The sequence below is a fragment of the Haliotis rubra genome, unplaced genomic scaffold, assembly GCF_003918875.1.
Source record: "Haliotis rubra isolate DU_JTF1 unplaced genomic scaffold, ASM391887v1 Scf521, whole genome shotgun sequence".
Classification (NCBI taxonomy): domain Eukaryota; kingdom Metazoa; phylum Mollusca; class Gastropoda; order Lepetellida; family Haliotidae; genus Haliotis; species Haliotis rubra.
The window spans coordinates 522,584-550,000 of NW_025767215.1; the positions used below are offsets into that span (position 1 = coordinate 522,584).

Below are 27,417 nucleotides of genomic sequence, written 5' to 3' on the forward strand. Positions count from 1 at the left end.
CTGTAGAACTATCCTAATAGCTACTACCTGCCTATTCCAACCATCCATTTTACATTACAACTACCTTCATAGCTACTACCTGCCTATTCCAACCATCCATTTTACTGTAGAACTATCTTCATAGTTACTACCTGCCTATTCCAACCATCCATTTTACTGTAGAACTATCCTCATAGCTACTACCTGCCTATTCCGACCCTCCATTTTACTGTAAAACTACCTTCATAGTTACTAACTGCCTATTCCAACCATCCATTTTACTGTAGAACTATCCCAATGGCTTCTACCTTCCTATTCCAACAATCCATTTTACTGTAGAACTATCCTAATAGCTACTACCTGCGTATTCCAACCATCCACTTTACTGTAGAACTGTCCTACTAGCTACTACCTGCCTATTCCAACCATCCATTTTACCGTAGAACTATCCTAATAGCTACTACCTGCCTATTACAACTATCCGTTTTACTGTAGAACTACCTTCATTGTTACTAGCTGCCTATTCCAACCATCCACTTAACTGAAGAACTATCCTAATAGCTACTACCTGCCTATTCCAACCATCCATTATACTGTAGAACTGCCTTCATAGTAACTAACTACCTATTCCAACCATCCATTTTACTGTAGAACTGCCTTCATAGTTACTACCTACCTATTACAACTGTCCATTTTACTGTAGAACTGTCCTAATAGCTACTACCTACCTATTACAACTGTCCATTTTACTGTAGAACTACCTTCATAGTTATTAACTGCCTATTCCAACCATCCATTTTACTGTAGAACTACCTTCATAGTTATTAACTGCCTTTTCCAACCATCCATTTTACTGTAGAACTGCCTTCATAGTAACTAACTACCTATTCCAACCATCCATTTTACTGTAGAACTATCCTAATAGCTACTACCTGCCTATTCCAACCATCCATTATACTGTAGAACTACCTTCATAGTTACTAACTGCCTATTCCATCCATCCATTTTACTGTAGAACTACCTCTTAGTTATTAACTGCCTATTCCAACCATCCATTTTACTGTAGAACTGCCTTCATAGTAACTAACTACCTATTCCAACCATCCATTTTACTGTACAACTATCCTAATAGCTCCTACCTGCCTATTCCAACTGTCCATTTTACCGTAGAACTATCCTAAAAAGCTACTACCTGCCTATTCCAACCATCCATTTTACTGTAGAACTACCTTCATAGTTACTACCTGCCTATTCCAACCATCCACTTTACTGTAGAACTGTCCTAATAGCTACTGCCTGCCTATTCCAACCATCCATTTTACTGTAGGACTGTCCCAATAGCTACTACCTACCTATTCCAACCATCCACTTTACTGTAGAACTACCCTCATAGCTACTACCTGCCTATTCCAACCATCCTATTCCGGTAGCCAATGCTACTCACAAGCACACAAATGAAAGGGCTATACGACTTCGAACAGATTATTAACCTGACTGTGTGCATATCACCCGATGTCACGAAGCCCCTAAAACTCGTTTTATACACATTATTGAAAAAGCGAGTGCGCTTTCTGACTATACAATACCGTTCACGCATTGTCAGTGAGTGAGTTTAGTTTTACGCTGCTTTGATCAATATTCCAGCAATATCACGGCGTCACGATCAAACACTTTAACCACGAGGCTACCCTACCGCCCATTACGCACTGCTGGATCTGTAGCTGAACACGTGCGCATGAGATGGTCTTAAGTCAGTAGATGCCAGTGTCAACAGACTGGTTCATCACTTGATTATCTGGTTTGTTTACTGACTGCTGTTGCATGTCAGGAGTGTTGCTGTTAGGCTTGAGACATGAAACTCATGATATATTCATACAACTTTCTCCGCTATTTATCTTTAAGCCAAATCAAATCCATGTCCCAGAATAATCGATTTTTTAAAAAATCTCTGGGCGTTACCTATTTACATTTACGCCAGTGTCATCAGTAGTCCAGTAATCTCACTGCTGTGAAAACCAAAACGTTATAACCATATGGGGATTCGAGAACACGGGCCTTCAGCGTGACGAGTGAACGCTTTAACCACTTTGCACCATAATGCCCTCTTTTTTATAAATTTGAAAATAAATGTAACCCGAACGTCCTACAAACAACATTGATAAGTAGCATGTGAGGTTAAAATTTAAATATTTTTTTTTTATGTTTGATAATTGTTAAACACCAATTACAAGTCTTGAACTACCCGTGCCTCCTTTTCAAATTAGGCTTCACAATATGGTAAATACACGCACATGCAGTTACTATTACTCTCTATATAATCTCGTACATGGCTCTATTCCCCTTAAATACACTCTGATTGCATACGTATGTGAAAGTGATTAAGAGTTAGAGAAAGCTCGTGTCGTAGATGGGCTTGCGTTTTAAAGCCATCCTTTCGTCATGATGTCTAGCATTTAAATTAAACTTCTTATCACTTTCAAAGATCAAAGCAATTGCCATAACTTTTATACTTGGGTGAATAGCACATTCACACTGACATTGAAATCAGAGAAGTTAATCGCTCGAAAGGTACAACATGGATTAGAGGGTAATTGAATTCGCTCGTTGTGCACGGCACAAAGTGGAAATGTCTACGATGCAGGTGGGGGTGCGTTTTGTTCTTTAGCTGTCGAAAACGCAAGCGGCTCTCTATCTTTATACATTTATTGCAAATGTGCGGTTGTAAGTGTTTCATATTTATTTAACCTTGTTGAGAAAGTGACACTTTTTCCAAGGTTCTTTATTTCAAATGAGGTCGGGAGCGTTGTCGAGTATGTTGCCGTGAACGTTGTCCTTGACATTGACATTGATGTTGCAGTTGATTGTGAATGTGTTGTTGTCGTGTTCATTGCTGTGGACGTTGCCCTTGACATTGACTTTGACGTTGCAGTTGAATGTTACTGTGTTGTTGTCGCATATGTTGCGGTGGACGTTGACGTAAATTTTGACTTTGATGTTGCTGTGGATCATGACGCGAATGTTTCCGAACGTTGATGTTGCAGAACAATTCTTCGTGGTTGTTGACGTTGTCGAGACGGATGTTGCTGCTGGGTTTGATGCTAATAACGTTGATTTTGCAATATTACTCGATATTTCTGAGTGAGTGAGTTACTGAGCATTAGTTTGGTTTCCAGCAACGTTAGGGCGAACAAACCAGTTGCTGGACGAAGTTTTACATTGCAACAGTTTGGTGAAAAAGAACGACGTTTGCCCACTGCACCGATTTCGAAATGTAATTCTTCATCGAAAAAAGCATTCCACCTGTACTTATTTTTCGATTTTTAAATCTTCCCCATCATTCCAGACTTCATCAGTTTGGACGCAATGATGGCCCGGTGCTTTATTAGTTTTCTCTCCAACCAGAAAGGAAGGGGTGGGGGTGAGATGATTTCAACATGAGCATACAACAAACGCTGTCTTCGATCATCCAATCAAGAGCTTCTGTTTGTGCCAAACTTCAGGCTTAAAACTTTTGGAAACCGGACTTTTTCATATGCAGCCCCAATCTTGTGGAATTCACTCCCATACAATCTGAAAGTTTCTGATAGTATTGCCACATTCAAGTCAGGACTCAAAACATACCTGTTTTCAATGTATTATTAGGAAATCTATTTGGACGTGTACATATTGCTGTATAAATTCGGGAGACTCTTTTAATCTGTCATTGTTGCGCCTTGAGCATATCTGCTGACGTGGAAAAGGCGCATGAAGAAATCTGCAGTATATATATATATATATATATATATATATAACGTCAATCACTGGAATATTTGAGACGGCCGTTATATAAACTGGAATATTCCTGAGTGCGGCGTTAAACAACGAACGATAGAAAGGTAATCATTACTAGTTGTCATCATCAATATAATAATTATTATCTTTATAACATATTTATCATATATTAATCATACGTTATAAATGATAATAATCACGCCCAATGATAAAAGATCAGCCTTTCCCTTCAGTACGGCAATTTAACCTACCGCCTAATCATCCCGAATCTACGAGGATTCCCTTCGTTGAATGCTGCACTACGTGTGTGGGTTCAATCTGATCCCCAAATCAGTATATGACGATAAGCAAAGAAGTGAAGAAGTAAGAAGGCGGATACTTACACGAGAGCCTTACCCGGGGGGTGAGGAGGATTACGCCGTGCTTTGATTACGATCTTTATACAAGTAGTGACAAGATACCATGCCGTTTCATTTCTGTCACGTGTCAAAATATCCTTAACTGTTGAAATACGTTCCTTGTTGACGTACTGAGTCAAGATAATTACTGATAATTATTTGAAACTAAACTTCCCTCCGTTTTGTAAAACATGACATTTTTGCAACGAACAATTGCATGCATGTACATGGAAACTTGTAGATTTGAGATAAACTGAAAGTAAGAGGGATGAAGAGACTCCGATAGCTCGATAACGTTGAAATAAATCCGCTAAGGAGTAAATATACCTATTTCACCAATTCTTCGTGCTTTCGTCTGCACGAGCGCCCATTGTTCGCTTCCACAATAGGTGCTATTACTTACATATATTTACCCCGTTCGCAAGGAGACATGTTCTGTTTAGCAGATTAGCGTTGTTGGATGTTGAGAACAACCAATTGCGTGACACGAGTTGACCTTGGTAATTTTCACCAATCTACCCTTCAATCCAGTCTCACTTTCACGTCTTTAGTAATCGCGTTTCAAATTTAGTAAATACAGCATGCCATTGAATAGAATTGTATTACGATTGGAATGTGCTGCAAATTAACTCGGCGCGTTAACTCGAGACGATAATAAGGCCTTGAGTGTATATTCCCACCAACAGGATTCAATCCTCTCACCCATTTGCGTTTTTCAAGCAAATTCTACTTTTGTTTTGAATGGTTCTTGCTTCGTGGGGTGAAGAGAACTTGAGCCGCTGTGTCAAACTGGAAATATTTGCCATGCCAAGCCATTCCTAAGGAAAACCTAGATTTCAATGCAGCTTTTGTTTAAGCCAAAGCAAACAACATGGGCTCTATCAGCAAGATATGACCCTGGATCAATTGGAAATCTTTCATGATGTGTTTTTATGACAGGATCTTAATTTTTTTAGCCAGAAACACTTTTCTTTTCTTCTGTCAAAGCAAAATGTTTAGAGAGGCGAAATGAAACAGCGGCGAAAGTTAGCCAGATCGTTTCATATCGTGGTGAGTTCGAGGGTGTCAGTTCTCGGGTTTTAATATAGTTGTCAGATCCCCGCTGAGTAAGTTTGGAATATCCCGCCTGATACATATCAAGCGATTCCGATAAGAACCACTTTGATTCTGTCTGAAGAGTCTTGTATGGTTTTCAGTTCGACCCCACTCACAGTGGAGAGTTCCGCAGCTCGGCGCACCTTGTCCAGCGCACCTCATACGTGATCATCAGTCAAGACCAGTTTGAGATCCTCATTCACAGTTCAAGCAACAGGAGAAAGAATCTCACTTAGGTTTCGTTTTGGGGTTTTGTTTTTTTTGTTTAACGCCGCACTCAGCAATATTCCACCAATATGGCGGTGGTCTGTACATAATCGAGTCTGGACCAGACAGTCCAGTGATCAACACAATGAGCCTCGATCGACGCGATTGGGATACAATCTCAGTTACCACAAATGTTGGAATATTCTCCATTTTGTGTCGGAAAAGGACATATTTCAGCGAAATGGATAGTGAAAAGTGGAGATGACCAAATGTAAATAATTCAATAAAAGCATGCCGAAATCCGGCTTAAACCAAGTTTCATCAAATATTTGATATTCAGCTGGTGAACAGCCATAAAACTTACGATATCACGAGGTAAGATTACTCCACTTGGCTGCTTTAACAAACATAGGAACCTGATGGTATGTTCTCGATGAATGAATGTGTTCAGTATACTTACAATCGAAGGTTCTATCTGGACGAAAGTTTGGAACTCTCTTCACATATACATGTAGATAAAACTTAAAGAATGGACGCTCTTATGAAATTAACACTTTAGATTATCTTGACAAATCAGTCATAAGGAATACCTGCTTTAGATTATCATCTTGATATTCAATCATCAGGAATTACATGCTTCAGATTATCTTGACAAATCAATCATAAGGAATGCCTCCTTCAGATTATCATCTTGATATTCAATCATAAGGGGGACACGCTTCAGATTATTATCTTGACAAATCAGTAGTAATAAATGTATTAGTCTATTTTCAAATCACTGATAATAAACGTTTCAATGTATTATCTTGAAATGTCTGTAGGAATGAAAACTTCATTTTATCATCTTAACAAATCTGAACGAATATAAACTTTACTTTATTATCTTGACAAATCATAGGACACGGACACAGTTATTTACACGATGACTAACAGTCTAGCATTCCGGAACCGTGAAGATCCGGGTTAGAATTGATCTTTAGTTACCCATGCTTGTAAAAGGCGACTAACGGGATCGGGTTGCCAGACTCGCTGACACATGTCATCGTATTCCAACTGCGTAGATCGATGCTCATGATGTTGATCACTGGATTGTCTAGTCTTGAGTCGAATATTTACAGACAGCTGGAACATTGCTGAGTGTGGCGTAGAAATAAACTCACTCACTCACTCTAATATTTCGGTACGACTGATGCATCATTCCGATCTCATGTTGTACCACTATCATCAACCAATTCATATGGCAGTACGTCTTCCTACAAAGGTTACTTGTTTCTTACCGAAGATAGATTAATGGATACTGTGCCGTTAATGAGAAGGCTGAAAGTAGTCCAATATCCTATATACTTGAATTGCTTCAGATTAAATCTGGATGTGGGTCGTAGTTTCAGCATTCCAACTTCGGTAACCTAACGGAAATGTCCGAACGCCTGTGGAAATATATGAAGATCTACATATCTCCCATCAACCAGAGGCGCAATCCTAGCAGAATGTTCTCAAACTGTCATTATCACGAATTCCTACCAATATCAACACCCATGATATACAAGTGGAAACTGCGATGGGAAGGTGCAATATTTAAGCATTTGTAAAGTCTAAACAACGAGGAGAGTTCTATGGATATACAACTTCTTTAATATAATATGAGCGACGTTTCGGTGTAGCTACTAACACCGTTATCAACAAACTCAATCATTTGTTTGATAACGGTGTTAGTAGCTACACCGAAACGTCGCTCATATTATATTAAAAACGTTGTATATCCATAGAACTCTCCTCGTTGTTCATCACACCAACTTCTAAATGCCATTCAAACAAGTCTGACTGAGGATCGCAGTGAGTGAGCGAGAGAAGTCTAACTGATATCGTTTCATTCAGCTATATCCCTGAAACTTTAACACGAGCAATCTGGACCAGACAAATCAGTGGTAGATAGCATGAAGAAGCCGTCGGGAGTGAGAAGTTAATGTCAAACAGTCGATAGCTTGTACAGATTTCCAAAATCGAGTAACCGTTGTCCCAGTGAAATTCGATAACGTTACTACTGCTATATGTGCACGTTCCAAGCCATAATGCGACCAGGAGACAAATGCGACTCTCGAGTTACTTGTCAATTGGTACCTTAAATGTCCACTAAGTAAAAACGACTGAGACAACACAGACGGGATATGTCACATATTTGAAGATCACAGTCTGGATGGACTACCCAGGAAAAGAGAACATGTAATATATGTGAAGCGAACACTCTAGGGAACCAGCCAGAAAAAGGCTAGGTGGACAAAGTGGAGAACATGTAAGACAAATGAAGCGAACACTCTAGGGAACCAGCCAGAAAAAGACTAGGTGGACAAAGTGGAGAACATGTAAGACAAATGAAGCGAACACTCTAGGGAACCAGCCAGCAAAAGACTAGGTGGACAAAAGACTCTAGGGAACCAGACAAATGGAGAGCATGTAAGACAAATGAAGCGAACACTCTAGGGAACCAGACAGAAAAAAGACTGGACAAAGTGGAGAACATGTCAGATAAATGAAGCGAACACTCTAGGGAACCAGCCAGAAAAAGATTAGGCGGACAAAGTGGAGAACATGTAAGATAAATGAAGCGAACACTCTAGGGAACCAGCCAGAAAAAGACTAGGTGGACAAAGTGGAGAACATGTAAGAAAAATGAAGCGAACACTCTAGGGAACCAGCCAGAAAAAGACTAGGTGGACAAGCCAGGCAAGATGTACGACATAAGATTCGCTTGAATCTTATACGTGAGTGAGTATGGTTTTACGCCTCTGTTAGCAATATTCCAACAATAGCTTGCAGCAGTATCACGGTGGGGAGCCCCAGAAATTACCTTTACCAAATTCTAATCATTTTGTCCCCCGTCGTGATATTGCTGGAATATTGCTAAAAGCGGTCTAAAACTAAACTCACTCACTTACTCACTCACTAATTATTTTGGGAATCGAACCTTGTCTACGGCGTGACGAGCGAACGATTTAACTACAAAGCTACCCCACCGCCAAAATACTGCCAATGGACCAACCAGAAATACGCGCTAAACAAACCAGACGAGATACCATACATGTAAAGCGTGCACTGTAAATGGACCAACCTGAAAGGAAAGCGAATTAGAAAAGCCAGACGACATGTTATACATGTGAGGTGAGGTGAGGTGAGGTGAGGTGAGGTGAAATTGGGTTTAACGTCGTGCTTGAGAATATTTCGCTTATATGACGACGTGCATGCGGGTGTATGTGTATGTGCGGCTGCTTGTACTAGCCCAGACTGAAGCTGGTTTTATAGTGCCAGCCCACTGAGATACCATGCCGCAGTGAAGCATGAATACCCCACTCAGACACATTATACTGACTCCGAGCCGACCAGTCCTTGTTGTACCCATTAATGCCGAGCGCCAGGCAGGGACCAACAAGTACCATATTTTAACGTCTTTTGATATGACGCGGCCGGGGAACGAACTGTTATACATGTTAAGCGTGCACTTTACGTGGACCAACCTGAAAGGAAAGCGAGTTAGACAAACCGGAGAACATTTCAGTTTGGTGATGCTGTTTTTTAAATGTCTTTTCGAAAATAAAAATTCAAGGCGTCTGTACGGCTGATCGGGTGGTTTTCGGGTGACCTGACATGCACTCCGGCTCGAAGTGAAACTAGCCATATTGGACGGGTGAGGAGCCATCGCGGTACATTCACACGCTCGATCCAAGGCTCCGTGGCAGGGTCGTGATTTATGTATGCTTGTGTTCTGAGTCGACACACCAGCGAGTCCTCCCGCTAGCTTTCAACACAAATTCTGTCGCACTCATGCCGAGCCAGGCAGAACTTATAGCAATAATGGTAACATTTTCTACATAGCGCTCGTTTACGCTTACATCAGACATTGTTCGCAGGTTCCAAGTCGCAGCCACTCTGTACTAACCCAAACCATGCTGTTGGCGGGAATATCCGCCTCGAACGGCAATGGACATTACACACTTGATCTTAAGTTCGTGGAATATTTTTAAATAATCAAACCCTACAGCAATTTCGATTAGGATGTAAAAAACCAAAATAGATATCCTTATTCATACTAACCTGAGGATGCAACTTTAGACCTATAAATATAACGATGGTGTCATCACTTACTTTCAGTTATCTGTTCTTGTAATTTACACCGTTATTTCACCTTTCCCAATGAGATCTGTATTTTGGAAAAGCGAGACCGGCTATTTTCTGGCGTTGATGATCTTTATTTGAAATTAACCCACATCTGAAAACAGAAGAAAATAAATATTTAAATTTAGATTTACCTGAAAAAGTGGGAAATTACTTATATGTACGTCAAATATAAGATATATGATAAGTGATTTTGAATTTTTTAATAAAAATGCTTTTGAAATGTTTTGGAATCGTATGTTAGTAAAACGTATTATCAGATGAGAGTGTACACCTCGCACAAAATGTGGTTATATATGATTCTAAAGAAAGTATGCTGAAACTCTTACAAACACTACAGCATTTGATCTATATTTTATGTTTAATGGACAATCAATGCATCAGGACATCTATCAAAACTTAAATCTTAATATCATATGAGAAACCCTAAAAATATGACAAAGTGTGTACTGGTCTTAATTAAAACAAAACTCGCCTTAGTTGTATTGACGAGGGAGCGTAAGAGAAAGAGACCGAGAGAAGAGAAAGTAAAAGAGAGAGGCTGGGAGAAGGTAGAGGGGAAGAGAAATTAAGAGATAAAGAAAAACAGGAAGGAAGACCATCCTGAAGAAGACTAAGAGAAAGAGGGAGAGAAAGAGGCAGAGAAAGGGAGGGAGAGAGAGACAGAGAAAGACTGTCAAACTAGTGTGCCTATTCAAATTTTCTCACATATATCATCCTACCAGTTCTCGGTTACTCTGCCAAAGGACAATGTCCCCTTCTTGGCACCGATAACGTCCTGTACTGTGTATAGGAAATAGGAAACACACCGTGCAACATAATCCAGTCACCCCGTAAATCTAGGAATCAAGCCTCCTTCTGCCTTGTCAAAGCCAATGTAATTCTATTGGCATGTCACATTTTGTTCCTTTGAGCCTTAACAACAACTGCTTCCAAACTGAAACAGGTGAAGTGGATCTATTTAGATAAACCGGAGAAAGAAGTCTGTTTCACTGTTACATTGATGTTTTTTCAACATCAAGACCCTTAAGAACAAAATCGTACATGTGTATTTGACACATTCATTAGTGCATGCCTTAACAAGAACGTCAAACCAAATAATAGTTAGAATTGAAAATTTATGAATAAAGCAGAGGACCTAATTATATTTTTAAGTCTTGTTCTTGTATTCAACAAGCGTTTCAAGTGTCGAGTTCATTGAAAGGTACTTAAAACCTCTTTAGGAAACATTGGCTTGAGAGTAATTCATACCACGTGGGCACACCTCGGAGTGTTTGAACTAAAGCTTTATAGATTGGACAGGGAGACTTGCTAGACATTCTGTAAGAAACATAAAATAATAAACAATGAACGACAAACAAAGAGAATTTCATTTCATCTTATCCTCAACTTGCCAAATGTAACTAATATACACGTGAGGATAACGACGAAACAATATTGTTTATCGGCTCGTCAACCATTTGTTTATACTTCGTGTAGGCCTTACAAAATGGCGCTCGGCCTATGTAAATACAACTTTGCAAAATAATGGCAGAAAATACAAATACCATCTTGCGACGTTTAGAATTCAAAACTTGCATAAGTTACCATACCTGCGGTTGACACGGAGAGAGGTTTAAGTGTTGTTATGTTAGGGCAAAAACAACAAGTGGAAGGGACTTCAACGTGTGTTGACATGAAAAATGAAATTATACATTTCACTGACAAGTCGGAGAGAACCCAAAGTGCAACAACGCTAATGTGTGAGAAGGAAAAAAGGAAACATTCCTGGAAGATTCGTCCTCAATTTGTGGAGGAGCATTTAAGTCTAAAGTGATCAGGGTGTTTGAAATGACAAATCTGCTTTGGTCCCGATGTTGTTGTTTAGCTAATGGTACTCTTGCCGCAGAAGGACTGATGGGCAACCAGACCAAACTTGGGGTACAAAAGACGTTATGGTGAGTATCGTGTCTTAGTTTCACAGTGGCTTTATGTGGTACATTGCCTGTAGAAGGGTGTGGTACATTGCCTATAGAGAGGTGTGGTACATTGCCTATAGAAAGGTGTGGTATATTGTCTGTAGAAGGGTGTGGTACATTGCCTGTAGAAGGGTGTGGTACATTGCCTATAGAGAGGTGTGGTACATTGCCTGTAGAAAGGTGTGGTATATTGCCTGTAGAAGGGTGTGGTATATTAACTTGTACAAAGGTTTTGTGTGGTACATTGCCTGTAGAAGGGTGTGGTATATTAACTTGTACAATGGTTTTGTGTGGTATATTGTCTGTAGAAAGGTGTGGTATATTAACCTGTACAAAGGTTTTGTGTATGCTAGTATTAGCATGTACAAAGTTGTTTTTGAAGAGAGAGACAAGAGAGGCTGTCAAAGATGTCTGCCTATTCTAATTTCCTCACATGTATCATCCTTCCAGTTCTCGTTTACTCTGCCAAAGGAAGATGTGCCTTTCTTGGCACCGATAACGTCCTGTAAATGTGTTAATAGTATATTAGCATGTGGAAAGGTGTTTGTGGTATATTAGTCTGTGTAAAGGTGTTTGTGGTATATTAGTCTGTGTAAAGGTGTTTGTGGTATATTAGTCTGTGTAAAGGTGTTTGTGGTATATTAGTCTGTGTAAAGGTGTTTGTGGTATATTAGTCTGTGGAAAAGTGTTTGTGGTATATTAGTCTGTGTAAAGGTGTTTGTGGTATATTAGTCTGTGTAAAGGTGTTTGTGGTATATTAGTCTGTGGAAAAGTGTTTGTGTGAGTCATTACCTGTGGAAAGATGTTTGTGGAATATTCATCTGTGCAAAGGTGCTTGCGGTATATGACTGACTGACTGACTGAGTTTAGTTTTGCGCCGCTTTTAGCAATATTCCAGCAATATCACGGCGGGGGACACCAGAAATGGGCTAAACACATTGTGCCCATGTGGGGAATCGAACCCGGGTCTTCGGCGTGACGAGCCAACGCTTTAACCACTAGGCTACCCCACCGCCCCTGTGGTATATGGGTCTGTGCAAAGGTGTTTGTGGTACATTAGTCTGCACAAAGGTGTTTGTGATACATTAGTCTGCACAAAGGTCTTTGTGGTATATTAGTCTGCACAAAGGTGTTTGTGGTATATAAGTCTGCATAAAGGTGCTTGTGGTATATTAGTCTGCACAAAGATGTTTGTGGTATATTAGTCTGCACAAAGGTGTTTGTGGTATATTAGTCTGCACAAAGGTGTTTGTGGTATATTAGTCTGCACAAAGGTGTTTGTGGTATATTAGTCTGCACAAAGGTGTTTGTGGTATATTAGTCTGCACAAAGGTGTTTGTGGTATATTAGTCTGCACAAAGGTGTTTGTGGTACATTAGTCTGCACAAAGTTGCTTGTGGTATATTAGTCTGCACAAAGGTCTTTGTGGTATATTAGTCTGCACAAAGTTGCTTGTGGTATATTAGTCTGCACAAAGGTGTTTGTGGTATATTAGTCTGCACAAAGGTGCTTGTGATGCATTAGTCTGCACAAAGGTGTTTGTGTTACATTAGTCTTCACAAAGGTGTTTGTGGCATATATTAGTCTGCACAAAGGTGTTTGTGGTATATCAGTCTGCACAAAGGTGCTTGTGGTATATATTAGTCTGCAGAAAGGTGCTTGTGGTATATTAGTCTGCACAAAGTTGCTTGTGGTATATATTAGTTTGCAGAAAGGTGCTTGTGGTATATTAGTCTGCACAAAGGTGTTTGTGGTATATTAGTCTGCACAAAGGTGCTTGTGGTATATTAGTCTGCACAAAGGTGTTTGTGGTACATTTGTCTGTGCAAATTAAGGTGTGTTGTACTGGCTTGTACAAAGGTCTTGCGTTGAGTATTAGTCGGTATAAAGTTTGTACAAAGCCTCTATCAAGGTCTTGCAAGACATTTTAGTAAGACAAGGTCTTGTGACGTGTATTAGTGAAGGTTTCATTATCCAGACAATAACTTATCTAAATGATCACTAATCAGTACAAAGGGCCTTGATTTGCAATGACAAAGTGTATCTAACAAACCGAAAGACATTTCAAGGAATTCACATATTTTATTTAAAACTATTTTGCCACGGTGTACACCAGAAATGGGCTTCACACATTGTAGGCATGAGGGGAACCGAACCAGAGATTTCGGTGTGACGAGCGAACGCTTAAACCACTAGGCTACCCCACCGCCCCAGTTCCAGGTAGAAGCAGTGACACTATTTTAAACAAATCCACTTGGCTTCCCTACCGCTGTTATTATGCTCGTTAAATATATCACTGAAATGCAAAACATATTTATTTCATGTTCATGTTTATTTCACCGATAAAATCATCACAAAAATGAAACATGTTTATGTGAGTCATGAACAGTTGATAAGATAAATTTGCAAATCTGTATGATAGATCAACACGTATTAATTCGCAAATCTTTATTAAGCATCAACACATATTAATTCGCAAATCTGTATTAAACATCAAAAATTACAAAATTTGCAAATCTGTATTAAAAATCAAAAGTTATTAAAACAAATTATGTGTTCATTGTAAGTACAATTTCACGATTCCGGATTCATTTTGGTTTCTGAATCGTTGAAGTCCTAAACATCTCCGTCTTCATCAACCCCCATTTCTGCTACCGTCAGTAACTTTGAGGAGGAGGTTTTTTAAATATCCCTCATCATCGGTATGTGTTTTGATACATTAGGGTGTGTTCGGGATGGTCGCTGACGTTTGCTAGATAACCAGCATGAGTGAAGGTGAGGGTTTGTGAAGATTGTAAAGATGGAGGCTGTAGATAATGTCCCTGTTAACAAGGTGCTGATGTGGAAATGTGCTCACTAAAAGTTGTACAAGATACCGTTTGTTATAGGTGAATTATCACATCTCGTTAATATTCAATATACGGAGGTTGTCTTTATTGCTTACATTATGATTATGTACTTAATTAAGTGAACTGTATATCCATTAGCTGTTTTTATTGGTTAATTGAATGGGTTTTTTCGGAAGTAACACAATGGTTTATGCGTCCGCCCGTTACGATGAAGGCGCGGGTTCAAATCCCCACATAGGTACAATGTGTGAAGCCCATTCCGTGATATTGCTGGGTTATTGCTAAAAGCGGCGTAAAACCATACTCACTCACTCACAGGTACAGCAACTCTGTTCTAATGTTATATTTCCCTTGTGGTTAGTCACAGTGATATCAATCATAGGTTTGTCTGATCAAAACCTGATTATTCATAGGCAACAGTCATATAGTCATAAGTGTAACGTTAAACAACCAGCCAAGCTATTATACTTAGTTTGATCGGTGTAAATGTTCTGTCCAGGAATCTCACTTGGACATCCAGAGACTAGAGCAGGTTTAAAAGTCGGATTAAACAGTGTTCCAGATATATCAGAGCTTTGCAGGAGGAGTATTATGAGTACTCTGTGTAGAGTCCCCTAGACGCACCAGGATCCGCTGCTTATGGTTTCTTATTCCATGTTTGTCCTATTTTGAGTCTTGGTGTATTAAGTTTAACGCTGCTGTGCTCTGGCCTTTACTAAACGTCTGTGGGTTAATGGGTGACCCAGTTGTCCAAGGCATCTCAAGAGTTGCGTCCCTTGGGGACACGGGAACCTGTGACCGTAGGTTCTAATCCCTGGTTCTAGGTTTGTCTGCACCATCCTCGGGATGTGTGTGTTTCAGGAAAGAGGTAAATGTCTGAGAACTGCATCACTTCGGGCTTAATATATATCACTGATATTTATATACACTCTTCCAAACATTGACCTTACATGTCACTGCACATGATTGTCACAACAAGCACGAGCATTCTTCTTCAAATTTTCTTTGAAAATTCTATGATAATTTCGTGCAGCCGTACAAAGGTTACCGAAAGTTACTGCACCTGTTGGCAATCATATGGGTAATATGTTCAGTCACAAATATTGCACACGTTCAATGAATATCAAAATCAGTATCTCCTGTGTATTTCCTTTGTTTTACTTCACATAGGGTACCTGGAATAGTGCTGACAAGGGCGGTTAAACCTTACTTAATCATCCATACACCTTCATCCAGTCTTACACTCATTCACTCACTCACCCAACTAACTCCCTCATTCACCCACTCACTTATCCATACTCTCACTCATACACTCACTCACTCGATTTACTCAGCCGCTCACTTACACACTCATACACTCACTTATCCATACATTCACCCAATCACTCTATACACTCACCCAATAACTCTATACACACTCACTCCATATACTCAGCCACTCACTTACACGCTCATACACTCACTTATCCATACACTCACCCAATCACTCCATACACTCACCCAATAACTCTATACACTCACTCACTTCATATACTCAGTCACTCACCCATTTACACACTCATACACCCACTTATCCATACACTCAGCCACTCACTCACTTACACACTCATACTCACTCACTCCATACACTCACCCACACACTCACTTACACACTCATACTCACTCACTCCACACACTCGCCCACGCACTCACTCATCCACTCCACTCACTCACTTACACACTCATTTCTTCACACGCTCCATACACTCACCCACTCACTCCATGCGCTCACCCACTCACCTACACACACATACTCTCGCTCACTCTATACACTCACACACTCACTCTATACACTCACCCACTTACACACTCATACTCACTCACTCCATACACCCACCCACACACTCACTCACTCACTCCCTATACTCACTTACACACACTCTCTTGCTCACTCCACACATTCATACACTCACCCACTTCACTCCACCTACACTCGCTCACCCACTCACTCACCTACACACACTCCTCTCGCTCACTCCATACATTCACACACTCACTCTATACACTCACACCACTCACCCATTCACACTCGCACGCTCCATACACTCACCCACTCCACCCATACGCTCACCCTACTCACTCACCTACACACTCATACACTCACACGCTCCATACACTCACCCACACGCTCCATACACTCACCCAATCACTCCATACACTCACCCACTCACTCCATACACTCACCCACTCACTCCATACGCTCACCACTACCCACTCTACTCACTCATACACTCATACCATACTCCAAACACTCACTCACTCCATACATCCATACACTCACCCATACACCTCACCCACTCACTCCATACACTCACCCACTCACTCCATACACTCCACTCACACGCTCCATACACTCCATACACCTATACACTCACTCACTCCATACACTCACTCCATACACTCACCCACATTCACTCCATACACCTACCCTCACTCCATACCCTCACCCATACACTCACTCACTCCATACACTCACCCATACACACATACACTCCTACCCATACACTCACTCCATACACTCACTCACTCCATACACACTCACTCCATACACTCACTCCATACACTCACTACTCCATACACTGCCAATCCATACACGCACTCACTCCATGCACTCACTCCATATACTCACTCACTCACCTACATACTCATACACTCACACGCTCCATACACTCACCCAATCACTCCATACACTCACCCACTCACTCCATACGCTCACCCACTCACTCCATAAGCTCACCTACTCACTCACCTACACACTCATACATTCGCACGCTCCATACACTCACCCACACGCTCCATACGCTCACCCACTCACTCCATACACTCACCCACTCACTCCATACACTCACTCACCTCACACATACTCATACATTCGCACGCTCCAAACACTCACCCACACGCTCCATACTCTCACCCACTCACTCCATACACTCACCCCATACATTCACCCACTCACTCACCTACACACTCATACACTCACACGCTCCATACACTTACCCACTCACTCCATACACTCACTCACTCTATATACTCACTCCATACACTACTCCATACACTCACTCACTCCATACACTCACTCACTCCATACACTCACTCACTCCATACTCTCACTCCATACACTCACTCCATACACTCACTCACTCCATACTCTCACTCACTCACCTTCTGACAGTGATGAGATGTGATATAACCCCATCACTCACAATGCTGCCGGAAAATGCATAGCGAGAAGTAGGAACGCCAAGTTAAGTTTGTACACAGAACACGGGGCTCCGTTCCACAAACCGAGCTTACCGATTCGACTTCTCTCACCCCTTCACGTTAACCTTACGTTAAGTCAGTTTTAGTGCTCAGATCGCTTTGAGTAACCAGGCCATGGCCACCTAGAAGGATACAGGCGATCTGATAATAGCTGACACTGACATATGACATTTGAAATTACACGCTAATGCCGCGTTTAAAAAATGTTATTCAAAAATAACCGGGCGTTGATAGATTGTTTTGCAACTGCTGCGAATCCCTTGTCTTGGAGATTCTCATGATTGCGGTTTACACAGGTACGCATTGAAGCGCATGCGCTTAATCTGATTTTAAAATAATCACTCCCGATGATATGATAAAGCGAATTCACTTCGATGTGTCTTCCGTGCATTTGGGTTAACAGACTATAACATCACCTGGCGAGCGGCGGTGAGTAGCGTAGTGGCTGAAGCGTTCTTCGTGCCGAAGACCCGGGTTCGATTCCCCACATGGGTACAATGTGTGAAGAACATTTCTAATGTCCCCCGCCGTGATATTGCTGGAATATTGCTAAAACCGGAGGAAAACATGCTCACGAATGAGTATGGTTTTACGCCGCTTTCAGAAGCATAACGATGTCGGGATCTGCCTCTCACTGTGGGGAATCGAATCGAGCCAGGGTGTATGTTTGGAGTGAGAATGTGTTTTCCGCCGCTTGCCACAATATTGCAGAAATATCACGGCAATGGGGTCTGCCAATGGAATTTGTTTCTGTCGATAATCGAGACATAATGTTCTCTGGAATGGACATTTTTAATATTCCATTTGGTGAATTTTATTCGTTTGAGTGAGTGAGTTTAAGTTTACGCCGCACTCAGCAATATTCCAGCTATATGGCGGCTGTCAGTAAATAATCGAGTCTGGACCAGACAATCCAGTGATCAACAGCATGAGCATCGATCTACACAATTGTGTTCGTTTGAAGTGGACTAATAAAACGGGGCGGCGTTCGCTCGTCACGCCGAAGACCCGGGTTCGATTCCCCACATGGGTACAATGTGTAAAAGCCATTTCTGGTGTCCCCCGCCGTGATATTGCTGGAATATTGCTAAAAGTGGCGCAAAACCATACTCACTCACTCACTGATAAAATAATTTCGTGATATGATTTTACAAAAGAAAGTATGCTCTGCTTCTGTTATTTCGCAGGTAGCCTTGGGGGTACGAAGGGACGCTATGGTACTGACAGATCACAGACGTTAATCAGGTCGGAAAAGGGATTCGAACTCATAATCAGCAGATCTCGGTAAAAGCGCGACGCCTTATCTCAGTGGACAACCATCTCTGCCTTTCCTTTTTCAAAGGTCATTTCTTTTTATCAATAGATTCCTTAAATATTATTGGGAAGATTTGCCAAAAACAGATTCCTTAAATATGTTTCAAAGATATGATTACTAGTAGATTTCTTAAATTTGCTTTGAAAGGTATTGGAAATATTCACTTTTCAGACCCAAAATATATTATTAACCGTCTTAGGGCCGTTCGATATCTTAATCTCAACACTGATTAAAAGGATTAATTAACCATATCATACCTTTCTGATGCTTGGTCGATGAATACGGAATAAATTGTCTTGAGGATAGCCTTTCTTGGTGTGTCGTGTTCCTTCAGTGTGAACTATAATTATTGTACCTGTAACTCAGGGAGGAAGAGAGAGGAAGAGAGATGGCGAGAGAGAAAAGGATAAGAGAGTAAAATCAGAGATGGTGAGAGAGAAGGGAAAGAAGCAGAGGAGAACGGATGAGAGAGAGAGGGGAGAGTAGAGTAGAGATGTGAGAGATAGAAGGGAAAGACATAGCAGAGGAGAGGGGAAGAGAGAGTAGAGGAGAGGGGAAGAGAGAGTAGAGGAGGGAGGGGAAGAGAGAGAGTAGAGGGGAAGAGAGGGCAGAGAATAGCGGTGGAGATAGATCGATCACGATATTAAAGTGTGAAGAATGAGATTTGGGAAAGACAGAGCGGGTGAGTAAGATCGATCAAGATAGTGAAGAGTGAGTGAGAGAGTGAGTGAGTGAGTGAGAGAGAGAGTTAGGGAAGGAGGGAGAGAGGTAGATCAAACGAAAAGGAAAGAAAGAGATAGGTAGAGATAGTGAAGAGAGAAGAGAGCGAGATCGATCGATCGATCGAGAAATTGAAATGTAAAAATAGAGAGACATACACTAAGAGAGAGAAAGTTATGAAAATGGATGGAAAACAAAATGAGAGAGAAAGAACGATGTCGGGGAGACAGAGGAAAGAGTAGTCCCAGAAGGAAAAAACAACATTGAGTGAAAACTGGGTTAAAGGACTAGAAAGATGCGCGTATATGTCATTATTTTCCTAACATTTTTTTTCGGGAAGTTTCCGAGGTGAGAGGCTGTCTATGCTATCAGTTAGTATCTTTTGTATACGCATGGGAGAGTGGTTGTTATCAAAACTGATAAACTTAAGGGCAAAGATAAGACTCAATGCTGTTTACACTCCCGAATGAAATAAAAGCTGATGTTTTACCTTATCTCACTCCATCACTTAAAATGATATACAAATTTCAAGTGCTGCTAAATGATGACGACTTGCGAAATGAGCGCGCCACAAAAAAAATCAGGCGTGTTTGCAAAACAGGGTTGTATTAACGATAAGCAACAAGAGCACTGGAACTATCTCGGATAAAAACTTGTCTGTTTCAAGAAATTGAGTCTAGTCAATTTCGGGGCCGTTACACTGTGAACTGTGATCTACAAACATTTGAAGTGTTTGGAAATTCGACTCTCCTTTGCTAATTTACGGTGGAATTCTTGGCATTTTCGCAAGTAAAGTAGCTAGTCAATTGCAAACAAGTACGACAATATTTATCATAAAGAGTTGACGGTGTTCCATTTTCAGGGAATGCTTTAACTCAGCGTTTATCTCGCCAGCTTGGTGGGGTTAGTGGGTCTAATTGCTGGAGCAGTACCCGTGTCGGGACGGCTCATCTCCGAGTCCCCGTTTCGTTTAAAATCAACTCTGAGAGGAAGAGACTTCCCTCGCACCCTATCACGACCCCCCGGGCGTCTGGGAGCGATCATACTCACGGGGGTCTGTTTAAATGGGGGAAAAAAATGCCTTCTGACGAAGAAGATTGTGTAAAGGAGAAAACCAGGGCATGTTTCCTTTCTCGTGAGTGTCGGAGACGATGACAACAACGACACTCACTAGGCGACATGGACAACGACGACACTCACTTCAGCGACGACGACAACTTGACTCAACAGCATGACATCTCAAGAACATGTCTCTAGTGAGGCAGAATATTGGTGTACATGATGATGGATATGTTATTGCACAAACGTTCCAACCGGTGAAGATCCGGGTTAGAATTGATCTTCAGCAATCCATGCTTGTCGTAAGAGGCGACTAAGGGGATCGGGTGGTCAGGCTCGCTGACTTGGTTGACACTCCTATCCTACAAAAAAAAAAAGTACAAAAAAAAAAAGTAGTTGCGTAGATGGACGCTCAAGCTATTCTTTACCGGATTGTCTGGTCCAGACTCGATTGTTTACAGACCGCCGCTATATGGTTGCAATATTGCTGACAGCGGCGTTAAACCAAATGACCAAAAGCACAAACGTTTTAGGTTGAGTGAGGTATGGTTTTACCCCGCTTTTAGCAATATTCCAGCAATATCACGGCGAGGGACACCAGAAATGGGCTTCACGCATTGTACCCATGCGGGGACTCGAACTCGGGTCGTCGTCGTGACGAGCGAAAGCTTTAACCACTAAGCTACCGCTTCCAGGTGGAAGGAGTGACACTATGCTAGAAAACTACACAGATAAAAACTTTAATAGATGTGTACAAAACCTGGATAACAATACAACGTACCAATATAAGTGAGTGAGTGAGATTAGTTTTACGCCGCACTCAGCAATATTCCAGCTATATGGCGGCGGTCTGTAAATAATCGAGTCTGGACCAGACAATCCAGTGATCAACAGCATGAGCATCGATCAGCGCAATTGGGAACCGATACGTAACAATGTAAATAGTGTGTAATGACATAGGGTTATCAGTGGTTTTCCAGACTTTGTTGACGTTTTATATATGATAGCACAATACTTCTTTGCTACCCGGTTCATTTCTGTAAAAAAAGGCTACTTGTTTCTGCGATGGTAATTATTTCAAAACAATTATCTATGGAGGAAAGGGGGGTTAAATACGGAGTGCCTTACATCTGAATGTAAGTAAATTGTCTCTGGTGTCAAGAACCAGGAGTATCATTATGTTAAAAATATTCGTAAAACATCAATCTGTCAACTACTACTACGACGACGACTACTACTACTACTACGACGACGACTACTACTACTACTACTACTACTACTACTACTACTACTGTAGACTGACGCTTAGTCTCTGAATGTATACTTTTGATCGTAACAATTAAACCCATTTAAATTGAAAAGGAGCCCAAGGCAGACTAGACTAAGGCTTAGTCTCTGAATATATATAATTTTGATAGTAACAAACAAGCCCATTTATATTGAACAGGAGCCCTAGGGAGACCAGAGATTCAGAACCTGGGGAAATCTAGACTTGCTTCATTTAGGGCTTTAGCACTGCATGGAGGGCTAGGCTGTAGTGAAAATAATGTGGTTCAGGGACTGTGAGACAGACTAATACTGCTGCTGCTGCTGCTACTACTACTAATTGCATAGATCGATGCTCATGATGTCAGTCACAGGATTGTCTGATCCAGACTCGATTCATCCTCAAAGCGCTGGAATATTTCCTAGTGCAGCAATACACAACAAACAAACATACTACATCTACTACTGCTGATGATTCTACCACGACCACGACCACGACCACGACCACGACTATTAGTTGTCTGTTTCCTACGACGACTGTTGTTGCTGCTGCGTTTAAATATGGTCAGTTGTCTGTGTGTCCAAGACACTGCGGCATGGTATCTCAGTGGGCTAGAAAATTACAAAGCGAACCAGTCTCAAGTCTCAAGCACGACGAATGGTTTGAGAAAATTACAAAGCGAACCAGCGCAAGTCTGGAATGGTTTGGGAAGCTGTATCTCCCGAAGCATTGTTCTTGGCTCCATGAGGCTCCATTAGGCTCCATTTATTTCTGGGACTAAATGTTAGTCTACGACTACCGCTGCAACAACAACAACCACGCCAATGCATAATAAAACAGAAAGCGTTTTAAGTACAAACAGGTCCCAGTCTGCGCTGGCGGCCGTTACATACCGCCACTGGTAACGTCAATGCATGTTACGGCCAAGTCGCGAGAACAAACTCCTCTTTGCCTTTATCTATCGATAAGGAACAAGATTTATGTTACCTCAAACGGAAGATTAACATGATTTATTACACTCTGAAGCAGCTGCCATCAACATCGCCAGCATACATGTATACACTCATAGTTACGAACAATAGCTGATGCTGAAAAAATATGATACAAACGTCGCTTGTTACTGTCATGTTGATTCATGGGTACACAAAGCTTGCTTCTTTAAATAATATTTACGTGATGCTTGAATTTTAGAAAATCAAATGACGTAATGTTTAGTTTGATCAACATCAGCAAGGCCCGACATGACAACTGGTTTTGATCGTATAGGAGATATTCTACAAGAGACTCGACTGTGTGGTTGACTTGTTTGAGATAGATAGAGATCTATTGAGATGTATCTCCAGTGACACGGAGGCTTGATGTTCGGGGGTGATTCTACACCTCGGCTTTGTGGGCGGGGTGAGCTTCTGTTCCATGGCAAATCGGAACCACATCTAGGGTCTGATAAGACGATGACAAAAAACTGTTTGTGAATGACCAAAACGCTTGTGCCTTCAAACAATGCCAGGGGGATGGCATAAAAAGTGTTTGTAAAATGTATTAGGTCTGTGTCGGGCTGTGATAAGGTGTGGGTAAAAACATTAAAGGTCTTCTCGTATGACCTCCCGGGGAACGGTTCAGTGGGGGTGGTAGTTGAGGGAGTGAGTTGGGATTTAGGGAGATCATGAGGGTGGGCTCTGTAGCAGTTGTAAGTTTTGAATGACATTTGGATGAGATCTGGGCAAGTGGGGAGGAAGTTGGTTGATGGAACGTATGTGTGTTCTGGGGAGAATGATGTGGATATGGAAGGCTTGGATGGAAAGATGTCTTGGAATTGCAGGAAATATGGTTTTGGATGGGGATGAATGATGGTGTGGGAGGGGACGAGATGAATGATGGTGCTGGGGGGATGAATGATGGTGGTGGTGGGTGGAGGAGATGGATGATGAGATGCTGGTGGGGGGATGAATGATGGTGGTGGTGGGTGGAGGAGATGGATGATGGTGCAGGGGAGGGGGGGCAGATGAATGATGGTGGTGGTGGGTGGAGGAGATGGATGATGGTAGGCGTAGGCTGATCGAGGTCAGATGAAGGTTGGTAGGGAGGGGAGGAGATGAATGATGGTGGTGATCGAGGTCAGATGAAGGTTGGCAGGAGGGAGGAGATGAATGATGGTGGGGGACATGGATGATGGTGGGGGAAAAGTCCCTCCTCCTCCCTCCTCCTCCTCCTCTCCTCCCTCCTCCTCCCTCCCTCCTCCCTCCTCCTCCTCCTCCCTCCCTCCTCCCTCCTCCCTCCCTCCCTCCTCCCTCCTCCTCCTCCTCCTCCTCCTCCCTCCTCCTCCTCCTCCCTCCCTCCTCCTCCTCCTCCTCCTCCTCCCTCCCTCCTCCTCCATCCCTCCCATCCATCCCATCCTCTTCCATATGGCTCCGTCGTTTCTCGGCTAATATTCGATCCAATCATCTCAAATGGCAATCGTCTCCGTCAGCAATCGTCAGGTCATCCGTCATCTCAAACATCGCGTCGTCTCGAATTTCGTCGATCGTCGACTCATCGAAATGTCGTCGAAATCGTCGGTATCATCGTCTCCGTCGTTTCATCAATTAAAATCCGGGCAATCGTGTCGAAATCAAGGGCAATCGTCGTCTCAGGTATCAATTTCTATCGGCTGTCGTCAAAGGTCGTCCGGTATCGTCTCCGTCGGCTCGGCTGTCGTCGAAAGTCGTCAAGGTAATGGGGGCATTGAATGATGTTATTAGGGGTGGACATGGAACACCGTGTTGAGGGGAGATGGGCGGATGGTGGGGGGAGGAAATTGAGGATGGTGGGAGGAGGTAGTGGGGCATTGAATGATGGTGTGGGGTGGAAATGGAACACCGTGTTGAGGGGAGATGGGCGATGGTGGGGGAGAGATTGAGAGGATGGTGGGAGGGAGGTAATGGGGGCATTGAATGATGGTGTGGGGTGGACATGGAACACCGTGTTGAGGGGAGATGGGCAATGGTGGGGGAGGAAATTGAGGATGGTGGGGGAGGGAGGTAATGGGTGCATTAAATGATGGTGTGGGGTGGACATGGAACACCGTGTTGAAGAGATGGGGCGATGGTGTGGGAGGAGTAATGGGGGCATTGAATGATGGTGTGGGGTGGAAATGGAACACCGTGTTGAGGGAGATGGGCGATGGTGGGGGAGAAGTGCTTGAGGATGGTGGGGAGGAGGTAATGGGTGCATTAAATGATGGTGTGGGGTGGACATGGAACACCGTGTTGAGGGGAGATGGGCGATGGTGGAGGAGGAGATGAGGATGGGGGAGGAGGTAATGGGGCATTGAATGATGTGTGGGGTGGAAATGGAACACCATTGTTGAGGGAGATGGGCGATGGTGGGGGGTGGGAGGGAGTAATGGGTGCATTAAATGATGGTGTGGGGTGGAAATGGAACACCGTGTTGAGGGGAGATGGGCGATGGTGGGGGAGGAGATGGAGGATGGTGGGGAGGAGGTAATGGGTGCATTAAATGATGGTGTGGGGTGGACATGGAACACCGTGTTGAGGGAGATGGGCGATGGTGGGGAGGAGCTGGGAGGATGGTGGGGAGGAGGGAGGTAATGGGTGCATTAAATGATGGTGTGGGAGGTGGACATGGAACACCGTGTTGAGGGAGATGGGCGATGGTGGGGGAGGAGATGGAGGATGGTGGGGAGGAGATAATGGGGGCATTGAATGATGGTGTGGGGTGGAAATGGAACACCGTGTTGAGGGGAGATGGGCGATGGTGGGGGAGGAGATGGAGGATGGTGGGGAGGAGGTAATGGGTGCATTAAATGATGGTATGGGGTGGACATGGAACACCGTGTTGAGGGGAGATGGGCGATGGTGGGGAGGAGATGGAGGATGGTGGGGAGGAGATAATGGGGGGCAGTGAATGATGGTGTGGGGTGGAAATGGAACACCGTGTTGAGGAGATGGGCGATGTGGGAGGAGATTGGGGATGGTGGGGAGGAGGTAATGGGGCATTGAATGATGGTGTGGGGTGGAAATGGAACACCGTGTTGAGGGAGATGGGCGATGGTGGGGGAGGAGATGGAGGATGGTGGGGGGAGGAGGTAATGGGGGCATTAAATGATGATGTGGGGTGGCAATGGAACACCGTGTTGAGGGGAGATGGGCAATGGTGGGGGAGGAGATGGAGGATGGTGGGGAGGAGGTAATGGGGGCATTGAATGATGGTGTGGGGTGGACATGGAACACCGTGTTGAGGGGAGATGGGCGATGGTGGGGGAGGAGATGGAGGATGGTGGGGAGGAGGTAATGGGGGCATTAAATGATGGTGTGGGGTGGACATTGAACACCGTGTTGAGGGGAAATGGAGGATTGTGGGGAGGAGGAGAAAGATGGCTGGGGATGGAAATGGAGCATGGTGGGGAGAAGATGGAGGTTGATTTGAGTACATAAATGATGGTGTGGAGTGAATGATGGTGGGGTAACAGATTGAGGCTGATGGGGAGGAGGCAATGGGGTTGGGGATTGAATAATGGTTAGGGAAGGAAACGGAGCACGGTGCGGAGGAGATAGACGATGGTGGGGGAGAAGATGGAAGCTGATTTGAGTACATGAATGGTGGTCTTGAGTGGAGATGTAGGCTGATGGGAGGAGGGAAGTGAATGATATTAAGGGGAGGAGATGGAGAGGATGGTGCAAGCGGATAACTGATGGCGTAATGTTTGAAATTAATACTGGTACTGGAGATGAATACCGAGAAGAGGATGTTAAGGTAGACTTGGATGAGTAAATGAGGGAGAGGAACCTCTATGGCAAAGGTCAATCCAACTATGACGTAGAAAGGATGATATACGAAGATCGTGGACATGGATGAAGAATGTTGGGGATGAAGGAGGAGGGGGGTGTAATGAAGGAGGATGAAGTAGAGGGGGGCGTTGGAGATGGGTGACACTTTTGTTTTGATCAAGCTATGACATTTGGTAAACTGGAATGGATATAAACACAGCACCGCGCTGATGTTTTGCAATTGCGAGACACAGAAACCATTCTTATCTCTCGTTCCCCATACGGGATAACGCCCAGTGTTTATCGTTGTAGGCCTAATGCGCTGTCAAAAAACTGATGTAATTCTGGGCGAAAGTGGTCGTTTGTTATCGGCTCGTTTCAAAATAGACGTACACATAGAGATATTTAGCAAACGAATCATGAAAACAGACTCAAATGACAATTTTTGCAGGTCCCGCACAATCGAATCTTTGTCCGAGGGATGGGAAGGAAGACGAACGGCTGGGCCAAGAGCACAACCATGATGACAAGAGGTGACGGAGGTGACGGGGGTGACGGTTCTCGGT

The 27,417-nt window shown here is 42.9% G+C and overlaps 2 protein-coding genes across 2 annotated transcripts; both read right to left on the reverse strand.

Annotated features, from left to right (window-relative positions):
• Window positions 1–24,819: 24,819 nt before the first annotated feature.
• On the reverse strand, window positions 24,820–25,425 carry LOC124252699 (protein TRACHEARY ELEMENT DIFFERENTIATION-RELATED 7A-like). Its single transcript, XM_046686352.1, has one exon. It carries the CDS (start codon window positions 25,423–25,425, stop codon window positions 24,820–24,822), a length of 606 nt encoding a protein of 201 aa, XP_046542308.1.
• Window positions 25,426–25,576: 151 nt separating this feature from the next.
• LOC124252700 (protein TRACHEARY ELEMENT DIFFERENTIATION-RELATED 7A-like) lies at window positions 25,577–26,182 on the reverse strand. The gene has a single exon (XM_046686353.1). It carries the CDS (start codon window positions 26,180–26,182, stop codon window positions 25,577–25,579), a length of 606 nt encoding a protein of 201 aa, XP_046542309.1.
• Between the last annotated feature and the right edge of the window lie 1,235 nt (window positions 26,183–27,417).